The sequence below is a fragment of the Elephantulus edwardii genome, unplaced genomic scaffold, assembly GCF_000299155.1.
Source record: "Elephantulus edwardii isolate Elephantulus edwardi_28Jun2011 unplaced genomic scaffold, EleEdw1.0 scaffold00157, whole genome shotgun sequence".
NCBI classification, from domain to species: Eukaryota; Metazoa; Chordata; class Mammalia; order Macroscelidea; family Macroscelididae; genus Elephantulus; species Elephantulus edwardii.
In genome coordinates this window covers 7,541,695-7,558,052 of record NW_006399907.1, presented here as the reverse complement: position 1 = coordinate 7,558,052, position 16,358 = coordinate 7,541,695, and the positions used below count along the sequence as shown (strand labels likewise).

At 39.1% G+C, this 16,358-nt stretch overlaps 1 protein-coding gene across 2 annotated transcripts in view; it reads left to right on the top strand.

Annotated features, from left to right (window-relative positions):
• Positions 1-16,358, top strand: part of DENND5B (DENN/MADD domain containing 5B) — a 234,482-nt gene that overhangs the window by 177,843 nt on the left and 40,281 nt on the right. For both annotated transcript variants that reach the window (XM_006895083.1, XM_006895082.1), the window contains 2 exons: positions 1,100-1,178; positions 11,843-11,924. In XM_006895083.1, coding sequence (XP_006895145.1) covers positions 1,100-1,178; positions 11,843-11,924 — 161 coding nt within the window. The remainder of the gene's footprint in view (positions 1-1,099; positions 1,179-11,842; positions 11,925-16,358) is intronic.

Sequence of the window (16,358 nt, the reverse complement as noted above, 5' to 3'; positions counted from 1 at the left end):
TCGTCTTATTTTTCTTGCCCTACTGTCAGTTCATATACCCAAACAATTAGCAGCTGGTTGTACACAAGCACATCCTGCATTGCTGGAGCTTTTTAGTTCAGTGGTTAATAGTGCTGTTAGTGTAGACAGCTTGAATGGCATACAGCGGAGTAATCACGGAGCTCACTCTTGTACATGGGCCTTTTGCTGAGGTCTCTCCTTCCCCAGACCCCTGCAGTCTCTCAGTGAGGTGGAAGATGACCTTTATAACACAGCAGTGAGGTAGATGCTCAGGGTGTCACACAGACGAGTTTGGGTTACCAGGTTTCTAAGCGGGCATTTTAATTTTCCAGATGAGAAACATATCTAGCAAAACATATGCCATTTCATCAATCTTTATGTGTCCAGTTAGTGATATTACCTATTCTCACTGTTTTTCAGCCAACACTCAGAATCTCTTCCCAGATTTTTTCCCCTCACCCATAACAGAAGCACAGTGTGTTCTAAACACTTCGTCCTGTCCACCCTTGGTGCCCACTTAGAAGCTTTGTTCTCTGTACACTTAATAGAAGTGAGCTAGTATAATATTCATCAATCATTGTATGACTCAGTTCATTTACCCAGTAATGTTTTAAAGATTCATTTGTGTTACAGTATTATCTAAAAACTCTTATTTCTCCTTATAGAAGCAGTTTTACACTTTATATATATATACCATATTTTGCTTCTTATTTATTCTTCTGTTGGACATTAAGGCTGTTTCTACTTTTTGGCTATTGAAAATATTGCTGTAGTGAACATTAATATATAACATGAGTAGCTTTGATGAGAAATCATTTTTTTAATTAAATTTTTTTTTTTTATTTTTGTTTTAACAAGTTTACAGAAAAGTTAGATTTTCATTCATGCCTTTTATCCCCTCTCTCTCCCTCCTCTCTCCCCAAGTTGACTTTTTCTAAAATACTAGTTTATTTACAAAATTCAAAAACATTGTTTCTGAGAACAGATTCTTACAATTTTCTTCACCTCCTCCCCCCATCAAATAGAGTGAAAGCATAGGGATGAGGATGTGCAGGAGAAATCCTTTTGAAATAAAAAATTTTATTCCTTTTACTTCCAGGGAAAATCAGCTTTGTGGTCACATTTAATTCAGTTTCAGGACAGAGAAGAGAAGCAAGAGCACCTTGCAGAATCACCAGGTGAGAATTCATTGATTTGACTTTAAAAAAAAAACAACACATAACTGACAGCATTGGATTATATATACAATACTGTGCATCCTTGTCTGTCTTTCTCTCTCTCACACACACTCAATTACTTCCTCCCTCATTACTGTCAAGTCAGAGCTGACTCATAGCTGACCCTCCAGTTAGTTTTTAGAAGCTGTAAATCACATGGGTGGAGATTACCTCTCTTTCTCCAGATGAGCAGCTGGTGGATTCTCTCTGCATGCCTGTGGATTACCAGCACAACACTTGACCCACTAGGTCCCCAGAGCTCCAGGCCAGCTTAAAAGATGATTTACTACTTGTGAGGGCCTGAAGAAAATCACTTCACTTTTCTGAGCTTCGGCTGTGTCATCTATAAGATAATAGAAACTAATGTTAACTGTGTCAAGCCTGTCATGACATATGTGAAAGCTCTCAGTAAATTGTAAAGGACCATAGAATTGTATACACTACTTCCATGCATAATTAAGGTATAATGTACACTGATTTTTTCCTTAAAAAATTTTAAGACTATCATTAATAATTATATATATATATATATATATATATATATATATATACACACACACACACACACACACACACATATATATATAAATGGAAATAAAAATGTCTGAGCTCTGGTGATGTAGTTCACAGAGAGTGGCAATGCTGACACAAAAGTGGAACTTCTCTGATGGTTCGAATGGCTCCATGGGGAAATATGGGCCATCTCCTCTGTTGCCGTTTACAGCCTTCAAAATCTCACTGGAAGGCAGCTGTGAGTTGGTTCCAACTGGATGGCAATGAATGAATATCTCTCTCTAAAAATTTCCAATTTCTTCCATTTACAAGACAACCTCATGTGTTACACGTGTATAATTCTTTAGGAATTAGCGTCACATCCTTAAGCCAAATGTTCTCTCTACTATTTGAAACGAACTTCCGAGTTTATCTTTTTCACAGAGAGCTTGCTTTTTTTAATGTACATAACTATTCCACAAAATATAGAAGGAACAGTGTAAAGTTAGTACAGATAAAGTGTTTTACACTGAGGCAGTCATTTGAGAATCTTCTGTAAATGTGTGGATTGTTGTAGACATTTAGAAATGTACATTTAGAAAAGTACTGTTTTTAAAAACTGATGAGCTAGTCACCTACTTCAGACATAAAGCATTGCAAATATAGTTGACACACAGGTTGTACTTAGTTCCAGTCTCCTTCACCTCACTTCTCTTCGTGTCAGCACTACCCTGATTGTGAAATTGGAAACCAAAGTTTTAACCATGCTTAAAGAGACACAAGTGGGAGTTTGAGATTACATTGTTCTGGAGTCCCTCAAAGCTCAGTGTCAGAGTTTTCGTGTCTCAGGGTATAACTGGAACGTCAAGATTTAGATGAAGTTTGAAAGCCTTCCTTACAGCCCATCTCCTCTTTGCCTCTTTTTCTATTGAAAAGTGAAAATTTTGGTTTATGCTCTGCAACTGTCTCTAGCCATTGCTCCCTGTGATCATAGAAGATGTAGTTGTTTGATACATATGACTAAAATATCTTACCCTGATAAGAAAATATCAATTCCTGAAAAGACAAGCCGTTTGTAGGGAAGCTAAGCTCAGTTAAGGCTAGGAGATGGACACATTTGCTTTTGTGCCAAATGAAGCATGTGAGTGTGCCCAGCTGTTAGTGAGAGCAGCTGCTGGGCAGCACCAGCAGCTCGGAGGCTCCGGGTGGTCAAATGGTGGTGCTTCGGTTGGCCGCCACAGAGCACCAGCTGTTTGCTGTTAGTTCCTTGATCAGTTAATAGGGGACCTCTGACGTCAAGACTAAGCAATAGAGAATGCGTCGAAGCTTGATGCTGTCAGTTTGTGTAGCATTCCCAAATTAGACTAGTGGCGTAAGAATAATAAGTTAAACATTTCACTGATTCTGAATAGAATGAATATGTTGTTGTTGTTGTTGTTATGTGCCGTCGAGTCGTTTCTGACTCATAGCGACCCTATGCACAACAGCCCTAAACCCTGCTCTATCCTGCGCCAACCGCACTGCCTCTGACACACCCATCCCGATTACCCCAGTCACTGAATCGATCCATCTCATAGAGGGTCTTCCCCTCCTGCGCCGTCCCTCCACCCTCCCAAGCATGATGTCCCTCTCCAAGGACCCTTCCCTCCTGGCAACATGTCCAAAGTATGTCAGACGAAGCCCCAGAATCCTTGCCTCCAAGGAGTAGCTTGGTTTAATCCTCCCCAAGATGAATCTGTTTGTTTTCCTGGCAGTCCATGGTACATTCAGTACCCTTCTCCAGCACCACAGCTCAAAAGCATCCACTCTCCTTCTGTCCTCCCTAGTCATTGTCCAACTCTCTGATGCATAACAAGCAATTGCAAAGACCATGGCCTGTATCAGGCGCACCTTAGTCTCCAGAGAGACACTGTTGCTCCTGAGTACCTTAGAGAGGTCCCTAACAGCAGACTTTCCCATCACAATGTTTTTTGATTTCCTGACTGCTGGTTCCAAGAGTGTTGACCGTGGAGCTGAGCAAACTGAAGCTGTGAACACTCTCAATCTCTTCGTCATCCATCCTGACGCTGCCAATTGGTCCAGTGGCGAGAATCTTTGTCCTCTTGACATTGAGCCTCAGTCCATACTGAAGGCTGCAGTCCTTGACCCTTCGCAGCAAGTGCATGAGGTCCTCCTCAGTTTCAGTAAGCAGGGTTGTGTCATCTGCATAACGCAGATTGTTAATACATCTTCCACCAATCCTGATGCCACAATTCTCCTCATAGAGCCCAACTTCTCGGATAATATGCTCTGCATACATGTTGAAAAGGTATGGAGACAGGATGCATCCCTGGCGTACACCCTTCCCAGTTTTGAACCATGCAGTGTTACCCTGCTCTGTTCTGACTACTGCCTCTTGATCCAAGTACAGGTTTCGCATTAGCACAATTAAATGTTCTGGGATTCCCATTCTTCTCAGAGTCAGCCACAGTTTGTTATGATCCACACAGTCAAATGCCTTTGCATAATCAATGAAACACAGATAGACATTCTTCTGGTATTCTCTGCTTTCAGCCAAGATCCATCTAACATCAGCAACGATATCCCTAGTACCACGACCCCTTCTAAACCCAGCCTGGACTTCCGGCAGTTCTCTGCTGATGTGCTGTTCTAATCGTTTTTGGATGATCTTCAGTAGAATCTTGCTTGCATGTGAAATCAATGACACTGTTCTGTAGTTTCCACACTCAGTTGGGTGACCTTTCTTTGGAATGGGAACAAATATAGATCTCTTCCAGTCAGTTGGCCAAGTGGTTGTTCTCCAGATTTCTTGGCACAACTTGGTGAGCACATCCAGGGCAACATCTGTTATCTGAAATACTTCAGTTGGTATACCATCTATTCCTGGGGCCTTATTTTTTGCTATTTCCTTCAAAGCAGCTTGAACTTCTTCCTTCATCACCATAGGCTCTTGCTCATATGTTATTTCTTTAAATTCCTCTGTATCTGCCAATTGCTTTCTATATAATGACTCCGTATAATCCTTCCATCTTCTTTTAATACTTCCTGGATCATTTAATATTCTGCCCAAAGCATCCTTGATTACAGCAACTCTAGGTTTGAATCTGTTCTTCAGTTCCTTGAGCTTAAGAAATGCTGAGCGAGTTCGGCCCTTTTGATTTTCTGACTCTAGCTCCTCGCACATTTCATTGTAGTATTTTGCTTTGTCATTCCGAGCAGCCTTTTGAATGAATGAATATAAGCTTTTAAAAATCAAAGTTTATTATCTGTTTGCAGGAATAGATACTATAATTGCTGCTCTAACAATTCTGATGATTGAGCCTAGGAATTTGATACTTAAAAATAGTGAAAATATAAAATAGAGACCGTATATATTTGAGGGTAAAATATTTCTGTTTGAGCAGTAATACACTGTTCTAATTATACAAAAAAATAACAGTTACTTGACTTCCTGCTTCTAAATATGTTTTTCCCTCAAAGAATGCTTTTTGTTTGCTTATTAATAGCTTTCTAATTGCAGTAAACAGTCTGTGTTGTCATATAAAGAAAGATCCTCAGAGTTTGTCAAGATTCACAGTGGGTTTGAAAACTGCTCTTATAATCATAGAGCCAGAATGAGACAGCTAGATGATGGATCGTTACTGCTCTCCAGAAGCATCACTGAACTGGAGTCAGGGAAAGTAGAAGGGTTGCGAAGGTCTAAACCGGGTCTGCCTCAGCAAGGGGGCCAGAGCAGAATGACAGAAGAATTGACACCTTTTAGCTGTGCTGTTGGAGCAGAATACTGAATATCCCATGGTCTGCCAAAAGAACAAATATGGCTTGAAGAAATTGCAGTCAGAGGACTCCTAGGAAGCAAAGTTGACAAGCTTTGTCTCAGAGACTTTAAGCATGTTGCTAGGATGGGCTGTTCCTTGGAGAGGAAAATCGTGCCTGGATAGGTGGAGGGTTAGCAAGAGAGGAAGACCCTCAATCAGAAGAATTGACACAATGCTGCCATGGTCACTAGTATGTCAGGAAGTGTGAAGATGGCACAGGATAGAACAGGGTTCAGATCTGTTGTTCATAGGGTCTCTATGAGCTTTACTCGATGACACCTCACAACAATAGAAAATATATGTATGTCTGTGTGTATATTTAGACATATAAAATACCTGCCTTTTATAAACATACTGTAAATAGAATTGATTCAAACAGATAAATGAGATTCCTGGAATGAAATAGTAAATCTACAGATTTTTACATTGAAGAACAAAGAATTGCGTTAAGAAACAGTAATGGAAGAATACGTTGAAATAGTTTATAATTTATTGAATCCTTCTTGGGTTTAGATCTCTAAATGAAAGATAAACCTTTCTAAAAAAAAATAAGACTTTATTCTGTAACCCTTACCCTGTCTTAAGAACTGTTTCTTGTAGAGCAGCAATGAACTATTGTTTTCTAATCAGGTGTAGTCATCCAACTATCACATTGGTAGATTGTTTTAAAATTCTTCTCTAGACTTGGTTCTTAGGCTAGTAAGATTGCTTACTGACACCTCAGGCTTAGTGCATTCTAAAACATTTTCTCAACATCTTTTCTTTCTGTCTGTCTCTGCGGGCTTTCTCCATTCTCCTCTGTGTCTTCCTTACTGGCATCTGTATACCCTCCTGTCAATCAAACTAAAAGCCAAACAGACATCCATAATGAAGCCCACTGAACATGACAACAGAGCACTGTGCCGCTTACAGTAAACATGTGGGCTTAGGCAGGTGTGGTTTGGGGTTGTTTTTTTATTCTTTTCCTTTTTCATTTTTTTTGAACATTATATTGTATTTTGGAGCTATGGTGGCATAAGGGTTTGCTCTGCTGCCCAAAGCCAGAGGTTCAGTTCCACAGCTAATCTGTAGGAGAAAGGTGGGTACTCTCTCGTGTAATTTACAGCCTCTGAAAACTCACTCGCAGGTGAGTTATGAGTTGGTTCCAGCTAAATGGTACATAACAACAACATTGTGCTTTTGATGAAAGTTTCTAGAGCATTTTCGTTTTCCAGTATATAATAGATTGTTCTGTGACATTGCTGGCAATCCCTGTGTCAGCTGTCTCCTTGTTTCATCCTCAGCCTCCCCATTTTTTTTAATCCATTTCTGTCCCTCTCCATCTTCTCTGCTTTGATTTTGAACATAGCATGCCCTTTGCTCTTGTGCACGGACAGGTTTTTTAACCTTGTTGAATCTGTTTCTTTATCTGGAAATTGAAATAAGTTTTTTCTTCCAAAGAAAAGTTACAGTAATTGGATAGAGCAATACATAGTAAAACAGTTTATATTAGTAATATTAATACTAAGGAATTGTTCTGACTCTTCTGTTTGCTCGCTGCATGCTTTCTGCCAGTGTGGTTTTCTCTTCACTTACCACTGACTGCTACTGTCTTGATTCATCTTCCTAAAGAATAACTTTTAGTTCACCTACCCCTTATTACTTTTCTCACATCTCACTGCCACTTGAATTAGTAACTTTAAAAATGCAGAAATAGGTTATATGTGTTCATGTGTTTCACTAATTTTAAAAATTCTTCCCCTTCTGCCCAGGTTTAAGTTCTGTCACAATGGTTAAGGATCTCTGGTCTGGTCCTTACCAGCTCATTATCCTCAACGAATGTTTGTTGAGGATATACCATGGGGGACTGGCACCTGTGTGGGGCCCTCTGGGTTTTCCAAGAATAGAGTATGAACTGAGCCTCAAGAGGCATTAAGGTTTAATAGGAGTCATCTAGGTTAAATTGTGGTAAGTTCTATGCTAGAAGACAGTTTTATAAGTCTTGTTAGAAAGAGGAAATGACTTAACAGTGTGCCTGGGAAAGAGGGGATATTGAAAAGAGATCTCACACAGAGGCAGAATAAAAGCTGAATTTAATTGTTCTGCAAGATTGAAGAAAGCCTATACTTCTTAACTGTTAAGCTATTTTGCTACGGGGGATAGAAATACAGAATCATTAAAAACCTTTAATAAGAGCATGAAGACATGAAAAATGCATCATGACATATTTAAGGAACATTAAACAGTGAAGGTTTGAAAGTAGTATTAACCCTCTACTGTTAGTCTGTGCTTCTCACGTCCTGAACAGGATTCTCAGATCATGTTTATGCTTGTGACTGTGCTGCTGTATTTTAAGCTATCAATCTCCTCTTTTACTGGGGGCCTCTCATCTGCTCTCTGGTCTTCGAAGCATGGTTTCTTCTTGTCTTCATTTCTCCCTCCAGCTACTCACTGTTGATTTTGTTTCCCCTCTGCTGCCTCATACTCTTTTTTTCCCTTTTTGTATCTGGCTACTCACATGATTGTCTTTCATCCTGTCTAATCAACTGGAATGTAGAGGCATTCTCTAAGGCATTTCACTTTCTCCCCCAAAAGGGAGATGTGTTTTCATTAATAACACACTTAAGTGGTGGCAGTCTCAGACAGGAAGATAAACATAGCACATTCCCTGCAAGCCTCTGGAACAATTCCTCAGTATCCATTATTTCCTGGGTATCAAGGTAAACCGATCTTTTTTTTAATGTCTTATTGAACACTCCCTCCCCAAATTGCCAAGGCAGATGGCCTGTTTCTAACTCACATCGTATGGAAGATCCTGGAAGGTGTTGCCTTTCCAGGGTCGCCTGGCTACTCCCTCTTTTTTCTGGCAGCTTTAGCAATTCATACTCCTATCCTCCAGCTCGTAGCCTAAGTTCAGATGATAGTACAGCAGAAAGTTCCCTGCCTATCTTCCTTCAGTAACAACTTCACATATATTTGTGTTTTACACCATCAGTGTCCAAGTCCCCTAAAGTAGAATGGATTTAAAATTAGAAAACAGTAGATTTAGTATTCAGCAAAACCTCACATCCAAAATTTTTAATTAAAGTGATATCATTGATAAATGTGATACTGTAATTTAGTCTTCAAATGGAAGTAGAGAAAGGGCTCGGAAGTAGTGAGCCTTTCTGCTTCAAGGCATCATCAGCCAGTAGTCGATTGCTGAGCTGTTGCTATGCAACAGGATCATTTTAGTTCATAGTGAGCTGCACTGCTAACCAAACGGCTTCTTGTCTCAGGGAATCAGAACTACCTTTGAAAGGTGGACAGTCTCTCCCTGTTAAGATTGACAACCTCAGAAACACGATGGAGGATCTTTATGAGTTGGAATTGACTGGACAGCAATCAAGAGAGTTGAGATAAGAATTTACACAGGAATAATTCATGAGTATTAGATTTCTGTCATGTGTGGTACTAGGAATATTGTTGCTGATGTTAGATGGATCTTAGCTGAAAGCAGAGAATACCAGAAGAATGTCTATCTGTGTTTCATTGATTATGCAAAGGCATTTGACTGTGTGGATCATAACAAACTGTGGCTGACTCTGAGAAGAATGGGAATCCCAGAACATTTAATTGTGCTAATGCGAAACCTGTACTTGGATCAAGAGGCAGTAGTCAGAACAGAGCAGGGCAACACTGCATGGTTCAAAATTGGGAAGGGTGTACGCCAGGGATGTGTCCTGTCTCCATACCTTTTCAACCTGTATGCAGAGCAGATTATCCGAGAGGCGGGGCTCTATGAGGGGAGGCGTGGCATTAGGATTGGTGGACAATCTATCAACAATCTGCATTATGCAGTTTTCTTATTCCTGCTTGCTGAAACTGAGGAGGACCTCATGCACTTACTGCAGAGGGTCAAGGACTGCAGCCTTCAATATGGACTGAGGCTCAATGTCAAGAAGACAAAAATTCTCACCACTGGACCAATCTGTAGCATCAGGATGGATGGTGAAGAGATTGAGATTGTTCACATCTTCAGTTTGCTCAGCTCCACGATCAACACTCTTGGCACCAGTAGCCAGGAAATCAAAAAAACGTATTGCGATGGGAAAGTCTGTGGTTAGGGACCTCTCTAAAGTACTCAAGAGCAACAGTGTCTCTCTGGAGACTAAGGTGCGCCTGATACAGGCCATGGCTTTTGCAATCACTTGTTATGCATCAGAAAGTTGGACAATGACTAGGGAGGATAGAAGGAGAATTGACGCCTTTGAGCTGTGGTGCTGGAGAAGAGTACTGAATGTACCATGGACTGCCAAGAAAACAAATTCATCCTAGAGAGGATTAAACCAGACTGCTCCTTGGAGGCAAGGATTCTGGGGCTTCGTCTGACATACTTTGGACATGTTGTAAGGAGAGACAGGTCTTTGGAGAGGGACATCATGCTGGGCAGAGTGGAGGGACAGCGCAGGAGGGGAAGAGACCCGCTATGGGATGGATTGATTCAGTGACTGGGGTAATCGGGATGGATGTGTCAGAGGCAGTGAGCTTGGCACAGGATAGAGCAGGGTTTAGGGCTGTTGTACATAGGGTCGCTATGAGTCGCAAGCAACTCGACGGCACATAACAACAACAACTATATCCAGCAATAGGGAGCTCTGGTGGCCTAGTGGTAAGAACTTGTACTGCAAGTAAGTCCCATAGGTACACAGTTAAAATCCACAAACAGCTCTGTAGGAGAAAGATGAAAAATCTCCTCCCATGTGATTAGCTACCACTGGAGGCTTAGCTATGGGTCATTTCCAACTCGTCGGCTCACAGCCACAAACAACATACCCAACAATGTTCTTCTGTAGGGCAAGATTCTTCTGATCTGTTGTTCATGGAATCTCTGAGTTGTAGCTGACGTGGCACCCAACAGCAACAACATTACATTTATAAATGAAATGAAGAGTTTTGTGTGTGTGTGTGTGTGTGTGTGTGTGAGAGAGAGAGAGAGAGAGAGAGAGAGAGAGAGAGAACTTCTATATAATGTTTTTGCGTTACATCAAGTCAGAACTGAGTCATAAAACCTCCAGCAGCTTTTCAGAGGCAGTGCTTGATTAGGAAGAGAGAGCCCATCTTTCTCTTATGCAATAGGTAGTAGATTTGAACCACATGTCTTTGAGTTCATAACTCAACTTCTTACCACTAATCACCAGTGCTCTCCCTATTATATATAATAGTTTATATATGTACATTTGTTGTTATTATTGTTAGATGCTGTCCAGTCCAGTACAACTCATAGCACCTCAGTGAACAAAAGATCTGAACTCAGTCTTGTCCTGTGCTGTCTTCACACTTCCTGACATGCAAGGGGCCCTCAGGCCTGCTATTGATTGTGTTTGAAGAGAGCTTTGTTCTCAGTGATGCAGCACTTGTCTGTGGTTTGCTGTGCTGCAATTACTTGGGGTTTCTGTGATAATGAAATCCTGTGTGTCAAATTCCAACAGGGTTTTCCATCTTGGAAGGGTTTTGGTGAAGCTCGCTGATTAAGACAAACTAGAAAAGAGGATGGGCCATCTACTTCCTAAATAAAAGGCTTTTGAAAACCCTATGATATAGTTGTTGTTGTTGTTGATTGCCATCGACAACTCACAGCGACCCTATGAACCAAAGACCTGAAGTCTTTCTATGAGTATCGTCATTTCTCAAAGTTCATAGTGTTTCCAGAGGCATGTTATTTAGGAAGTGGACGCCACTTCTGTTTCCAATATAGATAGATAGGTAGATAGATAGATGTATAATAGTTGAGATTCTGAACTAGAGAGCCTAAACTCTTAGGATTTGGGGTTGCTTTGTGTGTGTGTGGTGGTTTGTTTTTTTTTTTTTTAAAAAAAGCACTACTTTTTTTAGAGGATACTGAAATAATGTAGTTACAATTCATGAGCATAGAGATGACTCACACTATTAGTAGCTTAGTTTATAGACCCGGTTTTCATGTAATTATCTAGAGCTGCTCAGTTATGAGTCTGTATTTAGATGAGTAGTTTTATAAAAAGAGTGGACCTTGATGGCCACAGTTTGCCTTTGTTGCATTATTTGCAAAGTGGACTTTAAAATAAAACAACAACAAACACCCAAACTTTGTGGGTTTTGCTGAAAGTTTATACAGCACATTAGGTTCCTGCTAAGTGAACTTGCATGATTTAATTTCGTTTTTTAAATGTAGCCCAAACTAACTACAGAGAAAATTATTGGTTTACTGTATTAATAAAATAGCAACATTTTAGGGAGAAGAGTTTGAGCCTTTTCTTTCATCTTTAAAATTTATTTTTTTTTTAATTTCTAATACTTTGCTGATATTTTTCTGCACAGTTGCCCTAGGACCAGAAAGAAGAAAATCTGACTCAGGAGTTATGTTGCCAACACTTAGGGTCTCCCTCATCCAAGACATGAGGTATTTGTTGTATACATTATCAATATATATTAATAACATTAATATATTTACTGTTTTCTCCTAAGTTACTGAAATAAGAATGATTATGTGTATTTTAAGCTTTTCTATTCTGGAGGAACTATTTTTTATATTTTTAATAATTTTATTTAACCTTTATATTGTTATATTTATTCTGTACATTAACTATAAAAGGGAGATGCAATAAAAGGTGTAAAAGTGTCTCTAAATTAGGACTCCTTTTTTAAAAAATTACCTGCTGCCCACAGATAGAGGAAATTTAAAAAACACCTACTTGGCAGAAAATGTGCTGTCAGGTAGATTTACCTTGAACTAAGTACAAATCTGAGAATTATCACTTCCAGTTACTGGTCTTAGAAATCTTTACAAGGCATTAAAACATCTAAAATAGATGTATTGAGTGAGAAAGGCAAAGTTTTTTTCTTTCAAAAACTTTAGGTATAATACTTAGCTCTTTTTTTTCTTCTTTTTCTTTTTAAATTACACTCTTTTATTTACAAAAGTCAAGTACATTGTTTTCCAGAACAGATTCTTCCAATTTCCCTCACACGCACCCCCCAAACAAATTGTACAACTCCATGATTAATTCCCCTGTCGCCCCGCACATCCTCATCCCACTGCTTCCATCCTCCCACCCTTTGGATCCTTAATACTCATTACACAATAATGGTTTTATACAATCTTTGTCCTTGTAGGACTGAGTTGGTGTTGAAATATCTGTAACACTTATAATTCTTTCTCTTATGGTGTGCTTTATTAATATTATTTATCCTATGTTGTGCTTATGAATATTAGTTGTGAATGTTGGTATGAGGTGTCACATACTTGCAGCTGAATGCAAGCTCTTGACTAGTCACGCAGCATGACGTGAACTATGACACCAGAGCTCCTGAAAACGTAGTTCTTACGAGAGGCACTACAGTTAATTACCACTTACTAGCTGTGTGAACCTAGGCCAATTTCACGAATTCAGATTTCTCAGATCTAATATAAGAAGATCTTGTTTCAAAGATAGTATTGAGAGTTAAATGAGTTAATCCATGTTAAAAGTTTAAAGAAATACCTGACTCATAGCAAGAATCCAGTAAATGTTGGTTGTCATTGTGGTGGTTGTTGTGTAAATTATAAATTTATATCTTAAATGTCATTCTTTAGTACATATTCCTTTATCTGGTATATGCTTCCTTTTAATGGTTAAGATATGAATAATAATTATAAGTGTGAAGAAAAAATCATATTTGGCTCTCTTAACTGACGCAGAAGCCAATTCGTATGTGTTCTGCAGTAATTGAAATTAAGGGGGGGAACAGCATATTTGTGTAGGCTCAGAGCATCTCCCCCCCCAAAAAAATTATTCATTTTCAAGGGAAAAATAGTAATTTTACTGTAGAGAAAGCCAGCAAACACCACTATAACCAAATAACAAAGACTAGCATTGCTAGTTAGAAGACATGTCAACAAGTGCCCTCCTGTATGGTATACGGAAAAGAGTATATCACTTCTTGCCGTAAAAGCATAATCTCATTATAATCATAAGAAATCATCATGGAAATGCAGCTTGAGAGACACTACCAGATGACTTGATCAGCTCATGCTGGAGATCCCCCTGCTTATGGACTGGGTACATATGAGTAAAGAAAATTTTAGCTTTAATGAAAAAGATGAGAAAATGAAACTGGAATTCAGTGTTCATTTTACACCAAGCCATTAAAAACACAGTGTGCTCCCTGATCAGCGAGAGTGGCACCACACAGCTCCTTCCCCGAGAACTACATGCAGCATCTTGGCATCATCCTGCCATGACTTTGAACTGTCTGTAAAATATGTGTTAATGTTAGTTTAAGTTTTATGTGTTATTTAGTAAGAATTGATATGTTTTAGGTCTAGGAACACTCAGATTTTCCCGTTATAAGTTGATGGTAATGATTTCTTCATTTTATGTCATCTCAATTTATGACAACTTTCATAAGAACACTCTTCTTTTCGGATAGGAAAAAAACAAACAAAACACTCTTTGTTCTGATTCATTTGTGGTCACTCAGACCCTCTATGACAGAATCTGGCACATAATTAACATTCAAGAAATATTTGTTAACTGTACAGCTACGATGTTTTAAGCTCCCTGTGAGTATGTCTGTCTGTTTGTATGAACATGTGTTTGCATGTATCCTGATATCCGACTATTGAATTGTGTTGGGTATAGTTTGAAAGCTTTGGAAAGATGGCAGCTGTTGAGCTACTTGTTATTAATATTATTAGAGTAAGATTATGCATGAAGCTTAAAGACATTATGCTGAGCAAAATAACCCAATTACTAAAGGATAACCATTTTATGACCTTAAACAAAACAAAAAACAAAAAGGCAAATATTTGGTTTATTGGTGGTTATCAAAAGTGCAAGAGAAAAAGGGAAAATTAATGTGATAGGAAAATCACATTGATTAAAGATTGTTTACATAGACAATTACTGTAACTGCTGTCAGTACGTTGTGTGCTTGTAAAAAGTTGATTTGCTAAATGTTCCATGGTAAATATAGTTACAACATGACAAAAAGAAGGAATAGCTATTGAGGCTGCTTATCTACAGTCAAACCCTCATGAGATTTAGCTCATTGATTTGGAAGTTCAGCATCACGGTTTCATTGAATATCCCAGGTAATTGGCCTAATTGCTGCCTTAGAACTTCTGTTCTACTCCCTTGTTCATTGTGTAGCAGCTGGGTTGTTTTTTTTTTAAGTTTTCAAGTGCCCATGTAACCACAATAATTAGTCTCTACTCACTTGTAGCATCAGAGAAAGAAGGAGAGACAGGAGCAGAGTAAGAGAATATGGAAAGGGTGAATAATTATCTCCATAAACAGCTGCTTTCTTTTTTATGAGAATAGAATAATTGGTTGATGCCCAGCTACTATTAGTAAACATTTAATCAAAGATGCCGTAAGAGAATCTTGATCAAAAGGAATAAAATGCAGAACAGAATTTCAAATCCTCATGGACTCCAGATATTGTGATGGATAAACCCCTGAACCTAGTAACCTGAGATAATCTTTTTTTAAAAAAAATTTTATTTTAGTAAGGGAGCTCTGGTGGCCTAGGGGCAAGAAGCTGCACTGCAATCCCAGAAGTACATGGTTTGAATCCACCAGTTGCTCTGCAGGAGAAGGAGGGACAATCTCCTCCTGTGCCAGTCAGATCCGATTTGACAGTAAACGCAGAAAAAATAATAAAATTTTTTTAAATGTTTAAAAAAGGGGAGTTCTGGTGGCCTAGTGGCAAGGAGCTGCAACTACAATCCTAGAGGCACACGGTTCGAATCCACCAGATGCTCTGCCGGGAAAAGGAGGGACAGTCTCCTCCTGTACCAGTCAGATCTGATTTGACGGTACACTCACACAAAAATAAAATAAAATTTTAAAAAATGTTTAAAAAAATTTTATTTTGGCGAGCTCTGGTGGCCTGGTGGCAAGAAGTTGCACTGCAATTCCAGAGGTATGCAGTTCAAATCCACCAGATGCTCTGCTGAAGAAGGAGGGACAATCTCCTCCTGTACCAATCAGATCTGATTTGACGGTACACACTAAAATATATAGAAATAGAAAAAAATTGTAAAAAAATTTTATTTTATTAATTGTAATGAACATTTACAGAGATTTTAGATTTCCATTCATTCATTGCTGCATTTTTCTCCCTGTCCACCCCTCCCCCTCAGTTCACTCCTTTCTTTGAAAAGTAAAAGAAAAATGTTTCATTGGTATACAGTCCTCCACCCCCACCCCCAACGCCCCAAGTACACTCCACTATGCAACCTTCATTCTGGACTCTTGTGATAACCATAATACCCTATCATATATTGCTTTTAAATTGTTCTCTCCCTCATTTGTTTCAATGCAATATACATAATTCATCCAGTTTTTCTCAGTCTTATCCCAACCCTGATGTCAGTCCCATTTTACAACAGTGGCACCATGCACTATTTGTCCTTTTGTGACTGAGATATTTAACTCAGCATAATGTCCTTCAGGGTCATGCATTTTGAATACTACTGCATGAGTTCCTTTTTTTTCAATCCAGCATAATATTCCATTGTGGGAATATACCACAGCTTCTCTATCTATTCGTTTGTTGATGGGCCCTTGGGTTGTTTCCAACTCCTTGCTACTGTGAAAAAACCTGTGATAAACATAGGTGTGCGTATATCGGCTTGGATGTCAGTTATGGTCTCTTTAGGGTATATACCCAGTATTGGAATTGCTGGGTCAGATGGTAGCTCTATTTGCAACTTTTTGAGAAAGCGCCACAACACATTCCACAGTGTTTGCACCATTTTACACTTCCACCAACAGTGCATAAGGGTTCCAGGTTCTCCACAACCTTTCCAGCATTTGTTGCTTGCTGTTCTGTTAAATTTTGCTATTCT